General features: G+C 40.1%; 1 protein-coding gene across 1 annotated transcript in view; it reads left to right on the top strand.

Annotated features, from left to right (window-relative positions):
• Nucleotides 1-27030, top strand: part of ANKFN1 (ankyrin repeat and fibronectin type III domain containing 1) — a 362043-nt gene that overhangs the window by 168307 nt on the left and 166706 nt on the right. Inside the window, exon 3 of the mRNA XM_043902728.1 lies at nucleotides 11770-11904. Coding sequence (XP_043758663.1) covers nucleotides 11770-11904 — 135 coding nt within the window. The remainder of the gene's footprint in view (nucleotides 1-11769; nucleotides 11905-27030) is intronic.

The following is a 27030-nucleotide window of genomic DNA, read 5'->3' on the forward strand; positions in this document are numbered from 1 at the left end:
CATGGATAAGAGGACCTGTTATGAAATTTGGTCACAGGCACCTAGAATTCAACTTAACAAGACTCAAACTCCAAGCAGAAATATTTCTAGTTTTGAAATATGATTTTATGAAACTCCATTTTTGGCTGGCATTCAGAAGAAAAAATAAATGAAGGTGGAAGGAGAATTTTCTCTATGGCTTGATTGACCACCAAAACTACCAGTTATTACTCATGCAAATCATTCTTCGGTGAGTAAGAACATAGGATAATCAAAGGATCAAATGCTCCTATGCAGTAAGGTAAAGGTGTACAAAAGCATCAGTCCTATCAATAGAAACATCTTGTTGACTTTCTCCAAAGAAAATGTGAATAAATATAGGGCTCTATTAATAAAGGAAAGACATCTACATTATTTAAAAACAAATATTCCTGATAAATAACACATGTTACAAGCAAATTATGTTGTACTGTAGGGAAAGAAAGTTCACCTATATCAATTCTGCAACATTAGAACATACAGTGGACTCTCCACATCTGTGGGTTCCGCATCTGTGGATTCAACCAACAGCTGATGAAAAATACTCAGGAAAAAAATTTCAAAAAGGTCCTAAAAGCAAACAAATTTGGCATGAACCAGCAACTATTTACATAGCATTTACATTGTATTCAACACTATAAACTATCTAGAGGGGATATAAGATATACCGAAGGATGTTCATAGGTTTGTGTGTGCCGTGTAAGTCCCTTCAGTCATGTCCAACTCTTTGCAACCCCATGGACTGTAGCCTGCCAGGCTCCTCTGTCCATGGGATTCTCCAGGCAAGAATACTGGAGTGGGTTACCGTGTCCTCCTCCAGGGGACACAATACCTCTCAACCTAGGGATCGAATTCACATCTCCTGCAGTTCCCGCATGGTAAGCTGATCCTTTACCACCACCAGGGAAGCCAGTTCACAGGTTATATGCAAATACTATACCATTTTATATAAGGGACTGGAGCACTGGGCGGGGGGTATCATGGAGCCAATCCCCTGTGAATACAGATAGAGAGCAATGACTGTATTTCCAGTACAGACCAAAAGTAGGTGAGTGGAAATAAAGCAATTTATCTTTGCAGCAGCATGTGTGAAAGTGCTCTTAGAGGTCTTTTGAAATCATGAGATGTTATAGTCTGAAGTGCCCTTCAAGATATTCTAGTTTAACCCCTTCAATTAATAGAGAAGAAAGTTGAAAGGGTTGTTTGGTTTTAAAAAGGGGTAGGGGGGCCAGAAGCTGGAGATGATGCTGGAGCAGAAGTTGGCGCTTCTTTCTCGAGTACATCACGAGAAACGCTGGTCTGGAGGAAGCATAAGCTGGAATCAAGTTTGCCGGGAGAAATATCAATAACCTCAGATATGCAGATGACACCACCCTTATGGCAGAAAGTGAAGAAGAACTAAAGAGCCTCTTGATGAAAGTGAAAGAGTTGGCTTAAAGCTCAACATTCAGAAAACTAAGATCATGGCATCTGGTCCCATCACTTCATGGCAAATAGATGGGGAAACAGTGGAAACAGTGGCTGACTTTATTTTCCTGGGCTCCAAAATCACTGCAGATGGTGACTGCAGCCAGGAAATTAAAAGACGCTTACTCCTTGGAAGGAAAGTTATGACCAACCTAGACAGCATATTAAAAAGCAGAGACATTACTTTGTCAACAAGGATCCTTCTAGTCAAGGCTATGGTTTTTCCAGTGGTCATGAATGGATGTGAGAGTTGGACTTATAAAGAAAGCTGCGCACCGAAGAATTGATGCTTTTGAACTGTGATTTTGGAGAAGACGCTTGGTGTTGGAGAAGAGTCCCTTGGACTGCAAGGAGATCCAACCAGTCCATCCTGAAGGATATCAGTCCTGGGTGTTCATTGGATGGACTGATGTTGAAGCTGAAACTCCAATACTTTGGCCACCTGATGCAGAGAGCTGACTCATTGGAAAAGACCCTGATGCTGGGAAAGACTGAGGGCAGGAGGAGAAGGGGACGACAGAGGATGAGATGGTTAGATGGCATCACCTACTTGACGGACATGGGTTTGGTTGGACTCCGGGAGTTGGTGATGGACAGGGAGGCCTGGCGTGCTACGGTTCATGGGGTCGCAAAGAGTCAGACAGGACTGAGCGACTGAACTGAATGATGCATGAACTGATGCATATAAAGTATAACTACTGTGATAATCTAAAGGAAATAGTGTAACTGATGTACACTGACTTTGCTTAGCAATTCAGTAGTGTTTGTTTTGTCAATAGTTTATTAATTTAAAAAACAATGTATACATCTTGGTGGCAAAAAATTAAATGGTAGGAGAAGTATTACAGTAAAAAAATAAATAAATAAAATAAAAAGGGGTAGGGGGCAAGATAATCTTTCAGAAGATTCTAGCTGATGTCAAGAGACACTACATACCAACCTGCTCAGACTGTTCTGCAGAAAGGAACAATTCGGCATGCTTTCCTCTTTGACTCATAAGAAAGGTGTGAATTCCAACCATGTAGTTGGCTTTCTTGCTAGACTGTTGCTGATTTTGAAGTTACAAAACTAAAGCCCATTGTGAAGCACTATTTGGAAAATCAGAACTAAACTAACACTCCTTGTCATGATCATTTTTTTAAGAAGATGACAGATTGGACCTGCAGGAGGAGAGAGACTCCACCCTTGCCAGGAATAAGAGGATTCTCTTTCTGGTTTGTTATTTTTTTGTTGTTTTCCCCTGTGCTTCCGAGACCAGATTTATCACCAAGGCTGTGGACAAGGCTGGGAATGTGGTGGACAGTATGACAACAACTTCCTGCCTGGGGTGTCCCTGAATGGCCAGAACAGTCAACATATAATCAGACAACCTACAGCTGCACTGTTGCTGCTGACATCTTCATTATGCCTGTGATATTCAGCTGGGTAATTCATTTCCCGAGCATGGCAATATCTCCTGATATGCTTAATGAGTGGAATGTAATTTTGTAGCTTTTCAAAACGAATGCCTACCCTTGCACTTAGCTTTGTCCTTATATGGGAAACAATGATAGCTGCCATTTGGAAACAGCATTGTACCGTTCAGCTTTTTAGTGCAGGTTGGGTCGCCAAACCACAAAGGCAGGAAACATTAGTGATTGGAATGACACACTAGTTGTAGGTCACTTCATGTCCTCTGTAATGACCTTTTTGCCTGCCTCTGCATTTAACCTTTCTATGGCCATGGCTGTATTCTACACAATACAGCAGTCTTGCCAATGACGTAAAATTAGTTAATTAATGGTTCCGAGGATGTGGTGGGCTTTGACAGTCACTTACCAATGCTGTCCTGAAACTACATGAGAAATAAGAAATGTGACCCATGGCTAGTATCCAACACCCACGCTGCAATTTTTCTTTAAGTTAAGGACAAAGTATAAAATTGGACAAGAACTTGGGAAAACTCTGGGAGATAGTAAAGAACAGGCAGGCCTGGCATGCTGCAGCCATGGGGCCGCAAAGAAGTTGGACATGATTTGGTGACTGAACCGCAACAGCAAAGTATAAAATGCATTCCTCTGAGTTCTATTTAATTCAGTTGAATTAAACATAGATGCACTGAACATCATTTACCATGCACAGGTCCCAATCCTTGAACTCAGAGACATGACTCAGTGACCCAAAGGTCAGGCACGCCTGAGCCCTGCCCTCCTGGAGATCTCAATACAGTAAAAAAAGAAGAGACCCAAGTGACCCTAACAAAGTTAGACTGTACTAACAGCGCTAAAATAGCTACAGATGCCACAGAGAGAGAAGAGAAAGATGCTTATTCCATTTGGGGAACATAAAAGGAAAGGTTAACATGCTGTCTCCAAAGTCTTCTACTTTCCAGTCTGAATTCTTTGGGAAACGCTGTTCTCCTTTGGAATCTTACTGGATTCAACTTCTTATTCCTAAGAGTTAGGACTCTTCGTCTTATCTGATTTCTAAGTGCTTTCCAGTCATCGTTGACGATGATCAGTCCCAAGTATCCCAAATGAAAATGGAGAAGTCAACATAAAAGTAGGGCAGCTTATCTTGGTTTCTACTACCACACCTGCTTTCTTGACTTCATAAAAGTAAGTCCTACTATACGGACTCTTATTGGCAGCTGGAAAGTAGAAACAGATTCTACGCTAATGCATTTAACTACATATTTTCATATTAAGTTTTCTTTACCAAAAAAAAAAAAAAAATAGGAGGAGAAAAAGAATACAACAGGAGTAGGAGAAAGTGGAGAAAGAGCACACTCAAAACTCAGAAGTCATCTTGTTGTTTAGTTGCTAAGTCTTGTCTGACTCTGCAGCCCCATGGACTGCAGCCCGCCAGGCCCCCTCTGTCCATGCGGTTTTCCCAGGCAAGAATACTGGAGTGAGTTGCCATTTCCTTCTCCACAGAAGTCATGTATCTTTCAGTATTGATTTACCAGCTTGACTACTTTAACTTATATACTGAATCCTTATACAAGTCCTTATGGACTCCGGATTCCATGTTTCCTGATGAAGAGTGATATGATTTCATGGGTATACATGTACACAAGGTTTTGAAATCATATATTCTGAAAGTTGCTTTATTGTCCTGATCTAAACAAATTCTTTCACTGAATTATACGTGCATGAACAATGTCAACATTTTAAAATTATTTGAGGATTCTACACAACATTCTTAAAGTAAGTAAAGACACAAAAATGCCTTTGGCTTTGAGTTGCAAACAAAAGATCTCCCCAGAAAATTAGCAGAAATGAAAGTTGTGAATGGAGAGGATTCCCAGTGTTTCTGAGATGGTTCCTCATCCTCCCCGACAACCTCTTTACAGCCCAAATCTCACTACACAGAGGCATGATCAAGATCCATTTAGCAACCAATTTACTGTAAAGGCTTTTCTTTATGATAAAATACAGTCTATCAAAGAAGGTAGATGGTCTTGGGGGTGGTTCTAAGGAGAAATAACCTGTGCTGATTCCTCCTGAAGAGATTTAGGTGAATGCTGCCACCTATTGACAGGTGAAATATATGCCACAAATTCCTCCTCTGACATGGTGTTGTGCTCATTAATGTTTATCAGAGCAGATCTCATTATTCAGTTGGCCAAAACATTTTAACAGCCCTAAGTTCATAATTCTTCATGTATTTGTGAGTTAAAAAAAATAAGTATGTTATACTAATTTAAAACAACTCACAAATTATATTTCTGGTAAGAGGAAAAGGAGTGAGGTAGAAATGAGGTAGAAATGCCATGAGCTTTGCAATCAGAGATCTGGGTTGAGTCCCAGCTCAGCCCCTCAGCACATAAACAAGTTAATTGATCTCTCTGAACCCTAGTTTCCTCATCAGTAAAAAGTGGATAATGCTCTTTGTGTGAGGATTCAGTGATACTGCTGCATAACCCACAGGAGGCATTTGATAAAGGGCAGCATTTATTATTACTTTTCACAGAGTTATTAAAAGTATTTCTGACGCAGGGATTGGTAATATGACAAAGCACATCATGTATCTGACTCTGGTGAATTCTTCTGTGTGGTTCAATTATCCTTCAGCAATGCTACTTGTCTAGTATAGTATCTTTGACATTCAAAATTAGGCCAGTGTGAACATAAATATTAGAACTTTAAGCGTGCCAATTGAGAAAATGAGGATAAATGAGCTTCATTACCAAATGTCTCTGGACGGCCCTAGAGGATATATGGGGCTGAGCAGATAAAGAATTATGATAAAAACTTTGGAGTTGTGTATAAATGGGGCTTTGTGACCTGCTGGATAAGGTGGAGACTTAGAGCCAGACCTAGGAGGTTCACATTCCTGCCTCTGCATGGTGTGGGGGATCCTGGGCTCACACAGACAATAGGGGATTCATAGCTGGAGAATTCTAATGATGACTGAAAGGAGGGTGGCAGCCAGAACAAGAAGACTTTTCAGAAGCGGGACCCTGATTATCACATTGGTGCTACAGCCCAGCGAGAGGCTGCTGAGAGGCCAAATGAAGCCGTTCTTGGAAAGCTTTCAGTGAAGTGTTTGTAACCTCCTTAAGAGAATCCCATTTCTCAAAAATGCAACGCTGGAAAATCTCACATGATTAGTTCAGATAAACACCCTGTCATCAAATCACACTAGAAGTCATACGGACCATCTCTTTTTGAAGAGTCTTTTTGAATGTCATGAGTCTAGTTTCCAAGACTTAGAGAGAAAAAAAAAAAAAAAAAACAAAAGAGGGTATCTCAGGATATTTGAGGACCTTTACTTTTAGTCTGAAAGGTCAACTGGTGCTTAAAACAAAATAATCAAGAAATACCATGCCTATGAACAGTCTGCACCTTTTGAAAAGGTCTGCTTGGGACTGAATAGCCAATGCCCTCCCCCATCCCTTTTCCTTTTTTCTTTGGGGCTTAGAAATGGAGAGGGAGGAGGAGGAAGAGTTTCACATTCATTACTAACAACTTCACACATAATAAGCATGTTCAGATACACCCCGGGGTGTTAGTTTTCTTTTCCTATTTTTTTTTTTTTTTTGGTCTCCTTTTTAGCAGCTTTTGATAAGTAGCACATTTTATTTTTGAAAAAAGAATCAGAGCCGTTACTGAGCAGCCGCGCCCTAAGGAAGGTCAGGAGATTAGGGAGCGGAAGTAGGCTGGCCAAACTCTTTGCTGACCACAGTAAGGGACTGCCGCTTTCTTCCCATAATTTAATTTTGAGACTCTGATGAAAAGGCACCCCCTTAAAAAAATCTTTGCGGGGGAAAAAAAAAAAAGTGAAAAATTGTTAGAAAATGGTCATCAAAAAGTGATCAATTTAAATTTATGTCTTACAAACAAACCACATGGAATTAACCGCAGGGCAGACGTGTATTTGCAATGGACATTCTCAAAATATGGGCATGCTTTTGCAAGAGAGACTGGACATTAGTAGCTTCTGATGTTGGTGGGTTTTGGCCTAATTTCACAAGTGTTCTGAAATTCTAAACATTGCACTTCACAAATCAGAGAACAGTATACTACCAAAAGGAACCTTTCAATTTAACTGGCCCAACTCTCTCATTTTACAAGTGGGAAAAATGAGACCTCACAATAGAAAGTAACTTGCCCAAGGTCACACAGCTGGTGAGGAGAGCTCCACGGCTCAAGCTCAAAGTCTGCACCCCAGACCAGGGTTCTTTCCACTGAGCTAAATAATTCGGAGATGGGAAATTGCAAACCCTCACATTTAATTGGGAAATCTTCTTTCAAGGGAATTCTACACCCATCTCCTTTCAAATGGCCCTGGATCTTTGCAGGCATGTGTGCTAAGTCACTTCAGTTGTTGCTGACTCTTCATGACCCTCCAGGCTCCTCTGTTCATGGGATTCTCCAGGCAAGAATACTTGAGTGTGTTGCCATGCCATCCTCCAGGGGATCTTTCTGACCCAAAGATCGAACCCACGTCTCTTATGTCTCCTGCATTGGCAGGCAGGTTCTTTACCACTAGTGTCTGCAACTTTGGCTGCTGCTGAATGGTTTCTTCAACGCCACCTAAGCACATTCATCTGACTCCAAGGACTTGGTCTCCTGCTCTCTTCTCTGTGTTCAAAAGGTGCTCAGAACATGACATGAATGCCTAAGTTATTTCTATGTTTGATTACTGGGATTGAGTAATGCCATCATTATCTGCCATCATGCAAGTTAAAACTCAGCCTCTTTCGCCATCTCACTTCCTCCACCTGTACTGCTGACAAATTCTATAAGCTCTACCTCCAAAGAATGTCCCGTGTTCATCTCCTAATTTGTACACCCACAGACCCTTCACAGCAATGTCTTCCTGCTTACAGATTCTTACCACTTCAGTTCATGGTCCATGATGGCTAGACTAGAAGGATCTTTAGTCAGCTGCACTGATATTCTCCTGCTCAAATCTCTGTCAACTGTACATAAAGTCCAAACTCTTTAACACAGTGTTTGAGTGCTCTCTTTAGCCCCTGCCTCCTTTTGAAACTTAAATTCCATTGGGTCCTCCCATTACCACTTACTCCAGCCCAACTGGACTACTTGTCAATCCCCAAATATTCCAGGAATTCTTTGCATTGTCTCCATTCCTTTCTCTTCTTTCCAACGTCTGAAGGTTTTCATTCCTCCAGATCCAGTTTAAATGCAACCTTCTCTGTAAATCTTTGCTATGTATCCCAGAAGGAAGTAATAATTGTTCTGTTCCCTTAGCACATTGCTCATAATTTTTATGATGTGTATTTAATTCCGCCCTGTATTATAAGTCACGTCTCTCTCACTAAATAGATCTCTTCTATCTTTCAAAAGATATCTCATTCATCTTGGTACCCCTCCTCACCAGAGTGTTCCATCCAAAGCTTTGCATATAAGTGCTTTTCTTTCTTAATATTTATAGAGCATTTACTATCTATAAGACACTAGGCCAGGCAGGGTAAGGACTGGAGGAAGAAAATTTTAAAAATAAGTTAAAATGCAATCCCTGTCTTCAAAGGAGCTTTAATCAGTGAGACACATTCATGAATGACCTAAGCAAGTGAACTAACTGTGGAGGTGGAACTGGGTGGAGGGGAAGTGCTGAGTATGGACCTAACATTCTCAGTGTTCCAAATGAAAATTGTGATTTTATGATATGGAGGGTGGGGCGATGGAGGAGGGGTAGAGGAAAAGAAAGAGTAAGTGAAAGTCACTCAGTCATGTCCAAATCTTTGTGACCCTATGGACTATGGAGTCCATGGAATTCTCTAGGCCAGAATACTGGAGTGGGTAGCCATTCCCTTCTCCAGGGGATCTTCTCAACCCAGGGATTGAACCCAGGTCTCCCACATTGCAGGCGGATTCTTTACCAGCTGAGCCACCAGGGAAGCCCAAGAAAGAACAAGGCTGCTTTTAAATGCTATCTCTGGGCTGTGGTCATTATTAGGTCTGACTGATCCAACCCATCCTTCCCCCAATACCAGAGTAACCTTCCCAAAGCGGGACTCTGATCATTTAACTCTCTGTTCAGATGTTTGTTGTTGAATGAATCAGCATCAAATAATTGCAGGCTTTTGTTAGGTGTTATGGAGAATACCAGTTTGTAGGGATGAGACAAACTCCAGGAAACAGCTGGAGAACAAAAAGCAAGAACATGCTGTGAAAGTGCTGGGCGTGGTATGGGACAAAGTAAATGTGTGATTGGACTAATGGAGAAGGAATAATCAGAGAAGACAAGCATTCAGTGATGGCCACTTGGCAAGAAAAATTACACATACTAAGTGAACTTTAGGGTTCCTTTCAATTCTCAAACCCCTGTTATTCTTTAAGATGGTTTATTCATCATTCAATAAATACAGGCTAAGTGCTTCAACAAAACCCTAAGTATTTTTTTAACACCTTCTATAGGCCAGGAACTCTGCAAGACACTCGAGATAGAGCAGTGAATAAAAGACTTTGCATTTAAACTCTTAGAGTAAAATGGGAATGATTGACGTCAAACAAGTAAAGGAAAAAAAATTGTGATGGGAGGATATAAAGTGCTGTAGGACCACAGAGCAGGAACCCTAAAAGTTCAGGGACTAGAAAAATATCCCTGAGAGATGATGTTTGAGCTGAGACTCTAAAACCATACATTAGTTAGCCAGACAAAAGGGACTGAGCATTCAGACAGAAAAAAATCATATGCAGAATTCTGGAGTTAAGGGACAGCATTGCATGTTCAAGGACTTGAAAGATATTTTAAAAAGTTACAGCATAAAGGGCAAGTAGGAAGGTAACGAGAAATTAGGCTAGAGGGATAGGCAGAGCCAGACTACGGAGAATTTTGCAAAAGTATGATGGGGGGGTGAATATTTATTGATAAATTTTTCATAACATTAAAGTATTTGGCACAGTGCATCTAGCCTACTAAGTAATAATAAATGTCTGTTGAAGAGTGGGTTAATAAATGAATGGATGAATGGTTCTCCTTTTCAATAGACACAGGCTCATGAAATGACTCAGTTTCAAGCGTTTGCTCCAAAAAGCAATGCCACTAGTATAGGAGGCATCACCCACTTAGCTTTGCATAACAGATTGAACTAATGACCCCTGTGAGGCAGCCCCTAACCTCAGTAGAATTACTGAGAGTCACATGGCTTACCCCAGCAGATGGAATTTAAGTCAATCTGCATCAAAAATCAAAGCCCTCCTAGAGATAAAGGTAAAGTTTTACCTGGCAGTCATTTAGGCTTAAGCTGTGAGAGGGTAGCCTGACTCTTTCTTAATCCTTGACGAAAAAAATTCCTTCTCAACCTCAAGGGCATGCATATTCCCAAATTAAATTATTTCTATCAATGCTCCATGGACAAATAAGTTCAAGGAGAGAAAAAGAGAAAAAAATCCAGAGAGAGACTTTGCCTTTCAAATGAGAAAAAAGTACAATTGTAAAAAGCCAAACTGAACTCCTCCTTTGGACACCCAGGTTTTATGTCACTGAGTCTTATCTCGGATCTCAGCCCCAGAACAGCTACTTGTTGGGATGACTAAGCTGCCAGGATGAGGTGTGGTCTCTATAAAGCAGGAAGACTTTCAAGAATACAAGATGCCATTCCCAGGATTCTAATTGATAACCAGGACATATATTAACATTCCACCCTCTTGCTTATAACCGAGATACTTTCTCCTGATTTGCTACAGAATCACATTCAAAATAGGGGAGTTGATTGAACTCCAGGTATAAATCACAGACCAGTGTCAGTGCCTAGCAAAAGGGTCCAAAATTATTTCTGAAGTCATTACAGAAGCTAAGCTTTCATTTGGCAGAAACAGAATCTGAATAGAGCTTTAGAAAGATTTTCAGTGCTGTTGCTAGGGACGTGTGTGTGTGTGTATCTATGTGTGTATATGTGTGACTGTGTGTGCGTATTCATATGTGCTCTCAATCAACAAAGCCTCCCTAAACATAATAAGCAGCCTGTGGAGGTCATTTGCCATTTTATTTCAGAGAGAAATATGAAAAATGCCTACATAAGTGGCTTTCTAGGAAATCCACTCTACATGTCTTACTCGTCACATAAAGCATGACCTCGTGAAAGGAGCCAGGTGCATCCAGATGTGGCTGGAATGAAAGCACTGGAATCTTCTTCCTAAAACCTGAGCCTTTGGGTGTCCTAAGTCCCAAGTCTGTTGATTACTTTCTCAGACCCAGCTCAGACAAAAACTGGCATTGGTTGAGCAGCCCCAGGGGGACTGGGACCTTTCTAAAGATGCCCCTTGTTCCTACTAGGAGAAGGATTGCTCATGTGCCACAAGGTGAGAGGATACGGCTACCACCTGTGTGATTCTGGTCCCAGGTAGCTGTGGGGGTAAGAGGGCATCTGGCCCCAAGAGGCTGTGGACCGTTTGCAGTCACAGACTGCTGGATGGGCTCCAGGATGCCAGACGAGATTTCTTCCCCTGCAGTTCATACAGGGCAGAGCTAATTGGCTGCCTCATCGCCCCTCTGCTCATCTTTGAGCAACAGTCTGTTCTAATTCAGTCTTGTTTGCCATGAAGCTTATTTCCCTGTGGGCCATTGCTAATGGACCTCACAGTTACAATAGGCTGATGGTGCACGGGAGTCATAGTATCCTTTCACTACGTGCACAAGGGCTTGAGAAATCAATCCCTCCCGGGGCTGCAGTCCTGAGAATACACCTGATTCTGAGCCAAGCTGTTTCCTTCCCCCATCCTCTCCCCGTACATCACTGGCTCTTTTATTTTGCCTTGAGATACCTTAGTGATCATGACTTCGGCTCTTGCCTGTAGTGATCCTCCTTGCGGTTTACTCTTCACACAGAATAGGAAGGAGGTTCGCTTGCTTTGCGCAGAGGCTGAACCACAGGAGAAAGCAGAGCCAATGTGATTTACTGAATGAAAGCACTGGACAATTACCAGCAACTTACTCCCCTGCTGCCTCAAACAACCTAAACTGGTAAGTCCAATTTATTGTTGTCTTTCTTCATGTGCATGTGAGGCTTTCTTAGTTACTGATTATTTTTAAAATATGTATGTATGTGTTGCTGTGGTTTAAATGATGTAAAAAAAATTTTTGCATCTTCCAAAGTTAGCTGCAGGCAGTCCATGAAGAATGCACACAGGCCATACACAGGGGTTCTGCAATAACACACGCTTATTTACGTGAATAGGTTAAGATGGGGATAGGGAAGCCCCATTTCTGATAGCTGGGCATTTTGTTTGTAGCAACCTTAAGGATATTTTGTGCTTGCATAACTGATAAGCATTAGCTATGAAAAATATGCTATTCTCTTGTTGTGTGAGATCATTTTCCACTGAGGTTCCTGAGTACCTACAAAATACCTGTGGGATCAGGTAAAGATGGATTCCATCATGCTGATAATCCTGAATACAAATGTAGGCATATTGCTGTCTTTAATACAGTTTGCAGGCTGGACATCCAGAACAGAATGTTAGCATTCTGTCCATCCTAGGTTGGCATGATCATAAATAACATCATGATTGGATGTTGAAGGTACCTGCCAAGGGGACACAGTGAACATGCATGCAAACCCTTTCCTGATCCACTGCCACTTTTACACCCATGTTTCTTAAGTCTTTTATTCCATGAACATATATAGTTGGAAAGATGTCTTAAGTTTGAAAGTGGAATATTTTGAGTGCCCTGTTACCTATGCTGGTTGTTGGCCCAGCCAAGGCGACTAGAAGTACCACTGACAATCAAGGCTGTTTGCTTCTATGCTGGGCCCCAAAAATCCCTGTACTCATTTAATTTTCTCATGTTCTAAATAAGATATAAAGCAATTTCTGCAGAGGGGGAATGTGAATGGAGAAAACTATTGCTTTCCCTACCATCACCATCACCACTATCTCTCCTTAGTCTTTTGTTTGCCTGGCTACTGCAAGACTTTATGGCAGCATCAATCCATCTCTGGTGGGCTCAGAGTCTACAAAAATGTCATACAGAGTTTGATGTCTTTGGTGCATTCTCTCTGCAGTATATCACTGGCTGTTCAGATGAAGCTCTGGCCTTGGGTGCTGACAAAGGGATGATGTTGGAACAGTGAACAGCATGTTTCTCTAAATACAAAGCAAAGCTAAGGAATCTGAGAGATGGGTGGCCTTTTGCCTAGTAGAAAGTATCCCCAGGCCACTCAATCACAAGAACAGGGTCATTCTCCTGCATGATTTGGCTGTTTCAGCAAATGATAGCATCCTAACAGGAGGGAGACAGCATTGTTTAGTGGCTAGAGAGGTCAGGAAAGCCAGTCCCTTTCACTGATTTTTCCCAATGAAGTGTGTGTCTTCGAGAATTCATTTCCCTGAATCTCCATTCCTCCACTCCTTCCATTCCTAGTTGTTTCAAAGAAGACACACTGAGGTCAATTAACATATCTATGAGCTATTACTTAAATCTTTCTTGTTAAAGGATGCAATAGGCAATCACGATCACCGTTAATGTGCTTTAATCCAGAGTCTGTGTACCCAAAACCTACAGATGAGAGTTTACGTGGGGATGAGGAGATGCATGCCCCCTCCCTCATCTAATAGAGATTACACTTAGAGCATTGGAAGGGGAAAATAGAGATGAAAAATGGCATTTTTTTTTAAATTTTTTCAGAGGGTTTTGTCATACATTGATATGAATCAGCCATAAAAATGGCATTTTTAAAAAACTTAAAATTCAAATAAATTGGTCATGTAAATAATTTTTTCATTATATTGCACAGTAATAACTGATTTTCTATACTTATACTTGGATAACAAGGTACTGAAGGTCTTAAATGTTTGAAATAAACAAACATGTAAATACTTGGAGAGAGTTAATTCAAGGATGAAAGAAATCCATGTAATGAATTTATGACAACTTTCAGATGTTCAAATTACCCCCGTACCCATGTACATGGAATTAGCAGTTGCAAATGAATTATGATTTGAGGTATTCTAGAAGGTTCATCTGAAGAAGGCAATGGCACCCCACTCCAATACTCTTGCCTGGAAAATCCCATGAATGGAGGAGCCTGGTGGGCTGCAGTCCATGGGGTCGCGAAGAGTCGGACACGACTGAGTGACTTCACTTTCACTTTTCAGTTTCATGCATTGGAGAAGGAATGGCAACCCACTCCAGTGTTCTTGCCTGGAGAATCCCAGGGACGGGGGAGCCTGGTGGGCTGCTGTCTATGGGGTCGCACAGAGTCGGACATGACTGAAGTGACTTAGCAGCAGCAGCAGCAGAAGGTTCATCTACTCAATAACAACAAAATATCCATCTCTAGGACTAAGATAAATGAAATTATTTTATCCGGGATTCAGTTAAGCATTGCTGTCTTTTATGAAACACAGATATTTCTTAGGACAGATAATAAGTTAAGCCACTGATGCACGTGTGCATACGAAAATCCTTCAGTTGTCTCTAATTCCATGCGACCCTATGGACTGTAGCCCTCCAGGCTCCTCTGTCCATGGGGATTCTCCAGGCAAGAATACTGGGGTGGATTGCCATGCCCTCCTCCAGGGGATCTTCCCAACCCAGGGATCGAACCTGCATCTCTACTATCTCCTGCATTGGCAGGCAGGTTCTTTACCACTAGTGCCACCTGGGAAGCCCAAGTCACTGGTGTCTTACCATAAATGAATGTATTAAATATTTTGTGCCTCAGGAGAAACCCAAAGAATGCTACATTAATATTATATTAATTCTATTGCTTTCTATTTCATACCTGCCTCCAAGAGTTTCCTTCATAATTATTATTTCACTCTTGATCAGAAAACTAAATACCCTTTAGGACAAGCTGCCTCATTTTTTAGTGAAATGCTTGGATTAGACAATATCATCTAGATTTCCTCTAGGCCCTTGAGAGTCACACTGTGGAAAGCTGGACTCCCCATCTTTCTTCTTTAAATCCACTTTTCCTCCTTTGTTCTTTTTTTTTTTTTTTTTTTAATTATTGGTGGAAGGACTATGTACCTAGCTAGCCAAGCAAAGAACATAGAAGCTAATTTCCTAATTCCTTGGCCTTTCCATCCAATCACTAACCAGGCTTGGTTCATTCTATCTTCTTCACATTTTTACCCTGCCCAGCCCTCTCCATCTCTTCTGTCACACACTGGAGTTGAAGTCACCAGCTCCCACAGGGACTTCTTCAAGACCTTGGTTTTCACGTGTCACTAGTCCTATCACCACCCTCTCCCCTTCTGGATGCCTCCAGAAAAATTCTCTAAAAGTGCAAGCATCAGCTTTGTCTTAAAATCCTCTGGTGATTCCCTGTTATGAACTGGTTGAAATCTGTGCTCCTTAGTATGGCATGTGAAGTCCTTGATGACCTGGCCCTATGACTTCTCCAGGCTTCTTTCTCAAGGCCCTGGAACAGTGGATGAAGTGCACCACTAAACATGTAAGAACCCAGAGAACTCCCATTAGAGCTCCTATAGACACTGATCTCCCAGCAACACCACACTGGCTCACATCTCCATGTCCTAACCTGACCCACCCTGCCTAGAATGCCTTTTTCTTTCCTTCCTATATTCCTGCTCAGGTACCACCTTCTCTAACCGATTTCCCCATACCCCCTTCTCCCATAACTACCTCTGTCACCCACAAAGTTCATCACTTATTCCTTTTGCTACTTCTTTGCTTTGGACATTTGAGACCAGTGTCTAGACATTAATTTATCAGATATAGACCCTTATTTCCTGGGTTTGAAACCTAGATCTGTGCCTTAGTAGTGCCTCAATTTCTATGTCAAGTGAGGATGATAATAGTCCTTATTTCACAGAGCTGTTGTGGGATTCAATGAACTGATACATATAATATTATTCTAAACAGTAACTGTCTCAGAGAAAGTGCCAGGGAAGTAAAATATATTATTATTACATAATTTCACATATCACACTATTTCATAGCTGCATACAATTGTATAACTGCCTTCATTTTTAGCCTATGAGCCCCTTGGGGTACAGGTAGGTTAATCAACTTATTTCAAATTGCCCAGGTCTTTCCCAGTTTTAGCACTGTAAGTCCTGCAACCAGGGAAACCACTCAGTCCCAGGCAAACCAAGCCAGTTGGTTACCCTATAAGGACCCTATCTTGTTCACCTCTGAATAAGGGTCTGACATAGGATACATAGGTTACAAAGTAGATTATCCAGAAGGATTTATTGAACTATAGAACCAATATTAATTGCCTTTTCACTTTCTACCTCATAAATATACTTTCAAACTTCAAAAATCAGTCTTTCTTCTTGCTGTGAAGTCACAGATGACTTTTCAAAACTTATCACTGAATAACTGAATATTTTATTTTTTGAAAAATACACAGGAACTGAAAAGGATGCTTCCACCCTGTTATATACCATCAGTGTAACAGAATCGGCCACATTTCAGCAGTTGAAGACATACTCGTCATGTTAAGCAGTAGAGAATGGGGGAAGGGGTCATACTTTTCTGTCTAGTGACAGGCAGGTTGGAGTCTAAAGGTGCCTAGTTCACCTCACAGCCTGAAGAGCAATCTTGTCCCAGTCAGAAATGTTCCCTTCACTAATGTATCTGTCTACTCAGCTGTCAGAAATGGCTGGAGTTCCTATTTCTAATATGCTTTGTTTTACCACCCCTCCTCATTCAAACTGGCTCAGTTCATTATTCACAGTACAAATACAATGAGAAAGTTCCACAACCAAGCGTCTATGAGACAGGGACTCTGGACATGCCAGAACTCATAATGAGGGCAAGATCTTGTCTTCAGAATCAAGGTCTAGGAAGAAGCTGATAGGCAGCTGGACCAGAATAACAGCAGAGTTTCTGAAAGCAGGAGATTTAGAGTCAGAGTTCTAATTCTACCTCCTCCATTTACTAGCTATAGGATTTTGGACAAATTACCTCACCTCTCTGGGCCTCAGTTTCCTTGTTTATAAAATGATGATGTATTAGTAGTGCTGATTTCCTCACGAAAGTGAAAGTAAAGTTGCTCAGTCATGTCCGACTCTTTGTGACCCCATGGACTGCAGCCCACCAGGTTCCTCCGTCCATGGGATTTTCCAGGCAGGAGTACTGGAGTGGGTTGCCATTTCCCTCTCTAGGGGGTCTTCCTGACCCAGGGGTGGAACCTGGGTCTCCTGCATTGTAGGCAGACACTTTACCATCTGAGCCACCAGGGAAGTCCTAATGGTCCTATGATTTTCTCATAGGATTGTTATATATTTTGTCTTAGCCTATAAAAACAAAGCCTGAGGCTAAGTCAATTGCAAATATTCTATCTGGTACTGAGAGATGCAACCTCAGGGCATCAGACTTGAAGGAATAAAAGAAAATGAGCCAGAGAATGAGGGGAAACAAATACACGTGGTTTGTAGCTGAATTAGCCAAAATATCACAAGAAAACACATATGGCTGTTTGTTTGCATGTGACTGCTTCCAAGAAGCCTTCAAAACAGTCCACAGGGAAGGAATGGAGAGGAAACTATCTGCTGGATACTTCCAGTCTCCTGTCTCTCATGATCCAGCTTTCCCATATCTGCATAATGTTACCCAGTCCTTCACCGTAGCCATGATTGAAGCTGGAGCCTCCCTCTGTGGGTCTAGTTGGGTCAGAGCTGTTGAAGTTACTGTCACAACAAGTATGATGGACCCACCCTTCACTTGTGACAGCTGGGGGCGTTAAGAGATGGGTTGACAGCAGCGGCCATAGCTCTCTATTTGAGCAAGCGGCCAAAGCCCAGGAAACAGGTAGTTTTGAAATAAATCTGAATAGACTCCACTCTCCAGAGGTTATTCTTGACATTTTGGATGTGGATTGTCCAGGCTACTGTCATGCTTTCCTTACAGCTTGGCTATTCACAGGTCCCTCAAAAGTATAGCTGGGATCAGGCCATAATATGTCAAAGGGGAGAAGTCTTTAATTTTCATTAAGTCCAATTTATTAATTTATTTTATGGTTTGTGCTTTTTGGATCTCCTCTAAGAAATAATTATCTTATTCAAGTTCACAAAGAGTTTCTCTTATGTTTCCTTCTGTAAGTTTTAGTTTTAGCTTTGAAAGTTAGGTCTATGATCTATTTCATTTTAAGTTAATTTGTATATATGATATGAAGTAAGAGTTAAGGTTCTTTTTTGCATATGTATATCCCATTGTGCCAATACCCATTGTTTCAAAATAATGTTGAAAAAATGATTTTTCTCTATTGAATTATCTTGACTCTTTGTGAAAAACCAAATGACCATATTTGTTCAGGCTATTTCAGGGCTCACTATGCTGCTTCAGTCCCTATGTGTCTATCCTTATGCCATTGTCTTTATGTATACAGAAATCCTTACACCAGTACCATATCTTGACTATTGTAGCTTTATAAGTCTTGAAATAAGGTTGTATAAGCAACTTTGTTCTCTTTTCAAAGTTGTTTTGACTATTTTATAGTCTTTCCATCTTCATACAGCTTGTCAATTTCTAGAAAGAAAAAAAGACTGCTAGCATTTTGATTTAGAGTGCATTGAATCTATAGCTCAGTTTGGAAGAACTAGCATCTTAACAATACTAATTCTTCTGATCTGATCATGAAGAAGGTATATCTTTATTTATTTAGGTCTTTTTTAATTCACATATTAATGACATGTAGTTCAACTGTTTAGTTTTGCATATATTTGTTGTATTTTGTTCTAAGTAGATTTTTGTATATTTATTAGATTGTTCTACAGAGGTTTTATGTCATCTGCAAATGAAGACTGTCTTCCTTGTTTCTTTCCAATCTATATGCCTTTATTTTTCTTATCTTACTTCACTGGCAAGGATGCCTAGTAAAACAGAAAAGGTAAGAATGGACAGTCTTGCGTCTTTTCTGATCCTGGAAAGGAGTTGGTCTTTAATCATTAAATATAAAGTTGGCTACAGGTTTTTTTTTAGATTCTCTTTATCAGGTAGAAGTTCCCTTATATAACTAATTTTTTTAAATTCATAAGTGGATGTTGAAATTGTCAAATGCTACTTTATATGCATCTGTAAAGATGACCGTATGGCTTTTCCCCTTTATTCTGTTAGTGTAATAAATTATGGGGAATGCTATACTAACTTGCTTTCCTGCAATAAACCATGATTGATCATAATATTATGCTTTTTGTATACTGCTAAATCCAGTTGTGGATGTGTCTGGTAGTGAAAGTAAAGTCCAATGCTGTAAAGAGCAATATCGCATAGGAATCTGGAGTGTTAGACCCACAAATCAAGGTAAACTGGATGTGGTCAGTAGGAAATGGCAAGCGTGAACATCAATATTTTAGGAAACAGTGAACTAAAATGGATGGAAATGGTGAATTTAATTCAGATGACCATTTTATCTAATACTGTGGGCAAGAATCCCTTCGAAGAAATAGATTAGTCCTTATAGTCAACAAAAGAGTCCAAAATGCAGGAGATGGGTGCAATCCCCAAAATGACAGAATTATTTCAGTTCATTTCCAAGGCAAATCATACAGTATCACAGTAATCCAAGTCTATGACCCAACCACTAATGCCAAAGAAACTGAAATCGAATGGTTCTAGGAAGAACCTCAAGACCTTCTAGAACAGACACCAAAAGAAAAAAAAAAAAAAAGATGTCCTTTTCATCCTAGATGATTGGAATGCAAAAGTATGAAGTCAGGAGATACCTGGAGTAACAAGCAAGTTTGACCTTAGAGTAAAAAATGAAACAATACAAAATGAATTTTGCCAAGAGAGTGCACTCGTCATAGCAAACACCTCTTCCAACACAAGAGATGACTCTACACATGGACATCCCCAGATGATCAATACTGAAATCAGATTGATTATATTCTCTGCAGCCAAAGATGGAGAAGGTCTATGTCATTCAGTCACTCAGACATGTCCAACTCTTTGTGACCCCATGGGCTGCAGCACACCAGGCTTCCCCATCCTTCACTATCTCCCTGAGCTTGCACAAACTCATGTACATTGAGTCAGTGATGCCATCCAACCATCTCAACCTCTGTCATCCCCTTCTCTTCCTGCCTTTAATCTTTCCCAACTTCAAGGTCTTTTCTAAGAATTCAGCTCTTCGCCTCAGGTGAAGGTCTATACAGTCATCAAAAACAAGATCTGGAGCTGACTGTGACTCAGATCATGAGCTCTTTATTGCATAATTCAGGCTTAAATTGAAGAAAGTAGGGAAAACTACTAGACCATTCAGATATGACCTAAATCAAATTCCTTATGTTTCTATAGTGGAGGTGACAAATAGAATTAGATCTAGCAGACAGAGTGCCAAAGAACAATGGATGGGGGTTCTTAATACTGTATGGGAGGCAGTGACCAAAATCATCCCAAAGAAAAAGAAATGCAAGAAGGCAAAGTGGTTATCTGAGTAGGCCTTACAAATAGCTGAGAAAAGAAGAGAAGGAACAGGCAATGGAGAAAGGAAAAGTTATACCCAACTGAATGTAGAGTTCCAGAGAATGGCAGGGAGAGATAAGAAAACCTTCTTAAGTGAAACAGATCACCAGCCCAGGTGGGATGCATGAGACAAGTGCTCCGGCCTGGTGCACTGGGAAGACCCAGAGGAATCGGGTGGAGAGGGAGGTGGGAGGGGGGATCGGGATTGGGAATACATGTAAATCCATGGCTGATTCATACCAATGTATGACAAAACCCACTGGAAAAAAATAAATAAATTAAAAAAAAAAAAAGAATGTAAGAATTAAAAAAAAAAAAAAAAAAGAAAACCTTCTTAAGTGAACTGTGCAAAGAAATAGAGGAAAACAATGGAAGAAGAAAGACTAGAGATCTCTTCAAGAAAACTGAAGACATGAAGGGAATATTTCATGCAAAGATGGGCACAGTAAAGGACAGAAACAGCAAGGACCTAACAGAAGCAGAAGAGATTAAGAAGAGGTGGCAAGAATACATAGAATAACTATACAAAAAATGTCTTATGACCCAGATAACCACAATGGTGTGATCACTCACCAGCCATCCTGGGGTGTGAAGTCAAGTGGGCCCTAGGAAGCTTTACTATGAACAAAGCTAGTGGAGGTGATGGAATTCCGGTTGAGCTATTTCAAATCCTAAAAGATGATGCTGTGAAAGTGCTGCACTCAATATGCCAGCAAACTTGGAAAACTCAGCAGTGGCCACAGGACTGGAAGAGGTCAGTTTTCATTCCAATCCCAAAGAAAGGCAATGCCAAAGAATGTTCAAACTACCATACAATTGTGCTCATTTCACATGCTAGCAAGTAATGCCCAAAATCTTTCAAGTTAGGCTTCAACAGTACATAAAGTGGGAACTTCCAGATGTACAAGCTGAATTTAGAAAAGGCAGAGGAACCAGAGATCAAATTCCCAACACCTACTGGATCATAGAAAAAGCAATAGAATTCCAGGGGAAAGAAAATCTACTTCTGCTTCATTGACTTCGCTAAACTCTTTTACTATGATCATAACAAATTGTGGAAAATTCTTAAAGAGATGGGAATACCAGACCACCTTACCTGTCTCCTGAGAAACCTGTATGCAGGTCAGGAAGCAACAGTTAGAACTGAACATGGAACAACAGACTGGTTCCAAATAGGAAAAGGAATACATCAAGGCTGTATATTGTCACTCTGCTCATTTAACTTATATGCAGAGTACATCATGGGAAACGCTGGGCTGGATGAAGCACAAGCTGGAATCAAGATTGCCAGGAGAAATAGCAACAACTTCATATATGCAGATGATACACTCTAATGGCATAAAATGAAGAGGAACTAAAGAGCTTCTTGATGAAGGTGAAAGAGGAGAGTGAAAAGGCTGGCTTAAAGCTCAACACTCAAAAATCTAAGATCATGGCACCCAGTTTCATCACTTCATGGCAAATAGATGGGGGAAAAGTGGAAACAGTGACAGGTTTTATTTGCCTGGGGTGGGCTCCAAAATCACCATGGATGATGACTGCAGCTGTGAAATTAAAAGACACTTGCTACAGTATCTTTATTTCAAGTTAAATCTGCAAGAGGACAGCTTCATTGAACTCTTTGCTCTGCAACATGAGGACTTCACTAAGGAAGACCTGATGGAATTGAAGGCCCAGAGAAAGGACAAAGAGAGACAAGAGGAGGAAGTAACTGAAGAGAGTCACAGTGCAGGAAACAGTAAGCGGATTTTCTTTATTTGAGGAGCACTGTTAGTCTTTGTGGCACAGGACCTGAATATTGAACAGTACACGAAAGTTGCAGCAGCTATTCGGCATGCAATCCAGTGCTACCATGGCATCTGTGATAAGAAAAATAAAATAAAAGCTACTGCCAAACACCACTGGATTGCTTTTTCAAGAGTGTATGTAGAAATGAATCCAACGAAGAACCAGAACGTGTACCATCAGGGTCAAGAGTGAGAGAGTGAGTGAGGCTCCAGCCCGCCCTCCACCTCCTTGGCTGGCAATCTGTCAGCCCCACCATCTGCACCCCCTCCTCCTTCTCCATCAGCAACTCCTCTTGCCTGGCCACTCGGTGCCAGCCCTTGGATGCCCGCTTTTATACTGTTCTGCTGTACTTTTCAAGGTACTGTCCTGTAAGATTTACAGTGTCTGCTTTTCACCTTTGTTTCTTTATATGTGTTTGTGTGAAAGTTATCATGAACCCAGTACAGTACAGTACTGGGCAGCTGGTTGTGTTAGTCAGGCACCGAGGCCAACTTTGTTAGACTTACCAACAAATTGGATTAACAAACGTGCTCTTAGAACGTAACTCATTCATATGTAGGGGACTCACATATATATAAAATAGATAAATAACAAGGACTAATTGTATAGCACAGGGAACTATATTCATTATCATGTAATAACCTGTAATAGAAACTATTCTGAATAAAGTAAATATATAATCTTATATTTAACTGAATCACTTTGCTGTACATTAGAAACTAACATGACACTGTAAATCAACTATACTTCCATTAAAAATTAAAATTAAAAAAGAAACCCTACCATTAAAAAATTGGCCCTCAAATAAAAAAGAATCAAAGTTAAAAAAAAAAAGAGTGAATGATGGTGATTCCTTCCATTTTTATGAAATTCTGGAAAATGGAACCAAATCTATAGTATTAAAAAGCAGACCAGAATTGCCTGGGAACAGTGGACCTAAAATAAATAGATATTCAGAAAATATTTATGGAACATCTATTTATTTCAACCACTCTGCTAAATAGTTGGTATGCGTTACTTCACTTAAAACCTTAATACCCCTTTTAGACTTGACTATTAAAATTGAGATGGTACCACTGTTACAATGAGGAAATCAAAGCTAATATTTTGCTAAATATCATCCGGTTAATAAGTTGAAAAGCCAAAACCTGAAAGTAGATCAGACTTATATCAAAGTTCTTACTTTCAATAGTGTGCTTAAAACCACATCCTTCTAGCCTCTATGGTTTTCTGACAAAAAGTCAGCTATAATTCATTTTGGGGATCCCTTGTACATAAGGAATTATTTCTTGCTTGTTTTCAAGATTTTCTCTTTGTCTTTAGGTTTTGACAGTTTAATTATGATGTATCTAGGTATGATTCTCTTTAACTTTATTCAACTTGGTGTTCACTAAATTCTTGGGTGTGTGTTTTTCATCAGTTTGAGGAAGTTTTTGGCCATTATTTTTTCAATATTCTTTCTCCTTCTGAAACTCCTATTAAATGTATGTTGGTATACTTGATGGTGTCAGAAAGATCTCTGAAAGTTTTTGTTGATTATTTTTTCCTTTTTGCTCCTAAAACTGACTTCAGTTGGCCTATCTTTGAGTTTCCTGATTCTTTCTTCTGCCTTTTCAAATCTGATGTTGAGTACCTCTAGTCAATTTTTCATTTCAGCTATTGTGCTTTTCTTTTGTTAGCATTATGGGGTTTTGCTACTGCTGTTTTTGTTTATTTTTGGCTGCACCGGGTCTCTACTCCCGCACGCAGGCTTTCTCTAGTTGCAGCGAGAGAGTGGGGTCCACTCTTTGTTGTGGTGCATGAGCTTCTCATTGCAGTGGCTCTTCTCATCGGGGAGCACAAGTTCTAGGCATGTGAGCTTCAGCAGTTGCAGTACTTGGGCTCAGTAGTTGTAGCCTGTCTTGTGGAATCTTCCCAAATCAGGGGTCAAACATGTGTCTCTGTATTGGCAGGTGGATTCTTAACCACTGGATCACCAGTGAAGTCCCAATTATTGTACTTTTCAGCTTCAGAATTTCTGCTTGGCTCTGGCTTTGCTTAATAAATTCTACCTTTTGTTGATATTTTTATATGGTAAGACATCCATTCTCTTGATTTCCTTTATTTCTTTAGACATAAATTCCTTTAGTTCCTTGAACATATTTAAGATATCCTATTTAAGTCTTCATCCAACATGTCCAACATTTAGACTTCTTCAAGGGCAATATTAACATACTGCTTTATTTCCTGTGAATGGAAAATAGCTTTGGTATATTTTATACTTTTTTCTGTTGAAAACGAGGCATCTTAAACAATAAAATGTGGCAACTCTAGAAACCAGATTGTCCCCTAACTGAACTTGCAAACTCCAGAACTAAATCTGTAAAGTCTGTATTTTCATCATATGTGGCCACTGAAGTCTTTGGTTGGTTACCTTGGTTGTTGTTCAGTGACCCCATGAAGTGCAGAATGCCAGGCTTCCCAGTCCTCACCATCTCCTGGAGCTTGCTCAGCTCATGTCCATGGAGCTGGTGATGTCATCCAACCATCTCATCCTCTGTTATCCCCATCTCCTCCCACCTTCAATCTTTCCCAGCATCAGGGTCTTTTCTAATGAATTGACTCTATACATCAGGTGACCAAATTATTGGAGCTTCAGCTTCAACATCAGTCCTTCCAATGAATATTTAGGATTGATTTCCTTTAGGATTGACTGGTCTGATCTCCTTGCAGTCCAAGGGACTCTCAAGAGTCATCTCCAACACCATATTTCAAATGCATCAATTCTTCAGTGCTCAGCCTTCTTTACGGTCCAACTCTCACATCCATACATGACTACTAGAAAAACCATATCTTTGACTATATGGACCTTTGTTGGCAAAGTAATGTCTCTGCTCTTTAATATGCTGTCTAGGTTTGTCATAGCTTTTCTTCCAAGGAGCAAGCGTCTTTTAATTGCATGACTGCAGTCACCATCTGCAGTGATTTTGGAGCCCAAGAAAAAGTGGTCAGCTAATGATCAAATAAAAATTTCATTAAAGAGCTAGAATCAATCTTGGCAGAGTGGCTCTGTGTGGATGTTGGGGCACACCTTCGATACTCATCAGGCAGTTGATAGCTCTGTGGTAGCCTTCATTCTCACCTGGCAGAGTGCCTGTCAATGCACGAGACACAAGAGATGTGAGTTTAATCCCTGGGTGAGGAAGATCCCCTGGAGTAAGAAATGGCAACCCACTCCAGTATTCTTTCCTAGAAAATTTCATGGACAAAGGAGCCTGGTGGGCTACAGTCCATGGGGTCGCAAAGAGTCGGACACAACACACACAGCACATGGCTTTCACATCCTGCTTGCACAGACCTCAAACTCAGACAGAGATGAGAGCTCAGGACCATCTCAGGTATTTTACGAGAACCCTCTCACATCTGGGAATGCATGTGATCTGCTAGATCCCCAGGAATGGGTCAGAACTTTTCAAAGTCTTCTTTGGACATCTAATTCTCCAACTTTTTATTTTAAGCTTTCTGGTTATCTGCTGTTTGTTACCACTCTTATCTGCCACCTCAGGCAGCTAAAATATTAAGGCACTGTTGGTGTTTGTTTTCAAATACATGCCCCAGAGGAAAAGGTTATTTGCACTTGGTGAGCTCTGAGTAAGATCAAATTTTAAAAAGCCTTGTGAGTGAATTCTATCAGGGAACCCCAGACATGTCAAAAAATGACAATTCTCTCAAGACGGGTTTTATCTCTATCACCATTCTGCACCATCCATTGGCTACCAGACTACTGTTTAGTCTTCAAGGCTGCCGCTGAGTTGATGGGAGTGAAGCATGTTTAAAAATGCCACAAAGCTCACTATTCTTAGCAAATTCAGTTACTTTTCTTGAGTAAACACTTGCTGCATTACTGCAAAACTTTGGTTAATTTCCTGGGTTTTGAAAAATTAATTTAGACAATTTTTGCTAAGAAGAGGATCTTCAGAGGTCCTAATTTTGGCATTCCCACTGTCATACTTTTGTTTTTAGTATCTCTGTAAAATGTTTAATTAGGTATACCACTTATAGATGGCCATTTAAAAATCTCAACTGGAGAATTTTATCTTTTATTAGGAAAAGTAAACCATTTGAATATATTATGCTCACTAATATATTCAGTTTTAACCCTACTCCTTCATTTTACATTTCATTTATTATATTTTCTAATTTTATTTCTTTTTATTTTTCAAGTATTTTTAGACTTATCTTCATACCCATCTTCCCCCTAATAGTTTGAAGCTCTACTTACTAGTTCTGTTTTACCACAAGTTACCATAAACATACAGATTAGAATATCTAAATGTATTTTTATCACAATAAAGGCTAAATAGTAAAATAAATACATAAAATCAGATTTCAAAACAATGTTTAAAACAAAGAAAACTAAATTATTACAGTGTACTTTGGTGTTTCTACCTTGGGAAAAAGACTTGAAGTAACTTTAATAATTGCTGCTATTTATTGAGTGAGTATTATGCACCAAACAGGATGCTAACCTTTCAGTTGTGAATTATTTAATCTTCATAACTCTGTAATAAATCTTTTTATATATGATTAGACTAGCTCAGAGAATTTTGTTAAAGTGCCCAAAGTTACATCAATTACAGATAACAATATCATGGTTCAAGCTTGGATCTGCCAAATTCCAGAGCCAAAGTTACTCTGCTTCTCAAATGCTTGTCCCTTTCCATGGTGAAAATTTAAGAGCACATTTAATTGGGAGGAGGGGTGGTGGTGGTGTACATGTTTATGAGAACAGATAATAGAAATTTGTCATTCTAAGTATCTCTCATCAGACAAAATTCTATGTATAAAGGAGAAAAAGAAAATATAATGATGGGTGAAATCTAGAAAAATGGAAACGTGCTAAAGGATGGCCTGGAAGGAAGGGACAGCTGGGATGGT

Source organism: Cervus elaphus, chromosome 5, assembly GCF_910594005.1.
Source record: "Cervus elaphus chromosome 5, mCerEla1.1, whole genome shotgun sequence".
Taxonomy (NCBI): domain Eukaryota; kingdom Metazoa; phylum Chordata; class Mammalia; order Artiodactyla; family Cervidae; genus Cervus; species Cervus elaphus.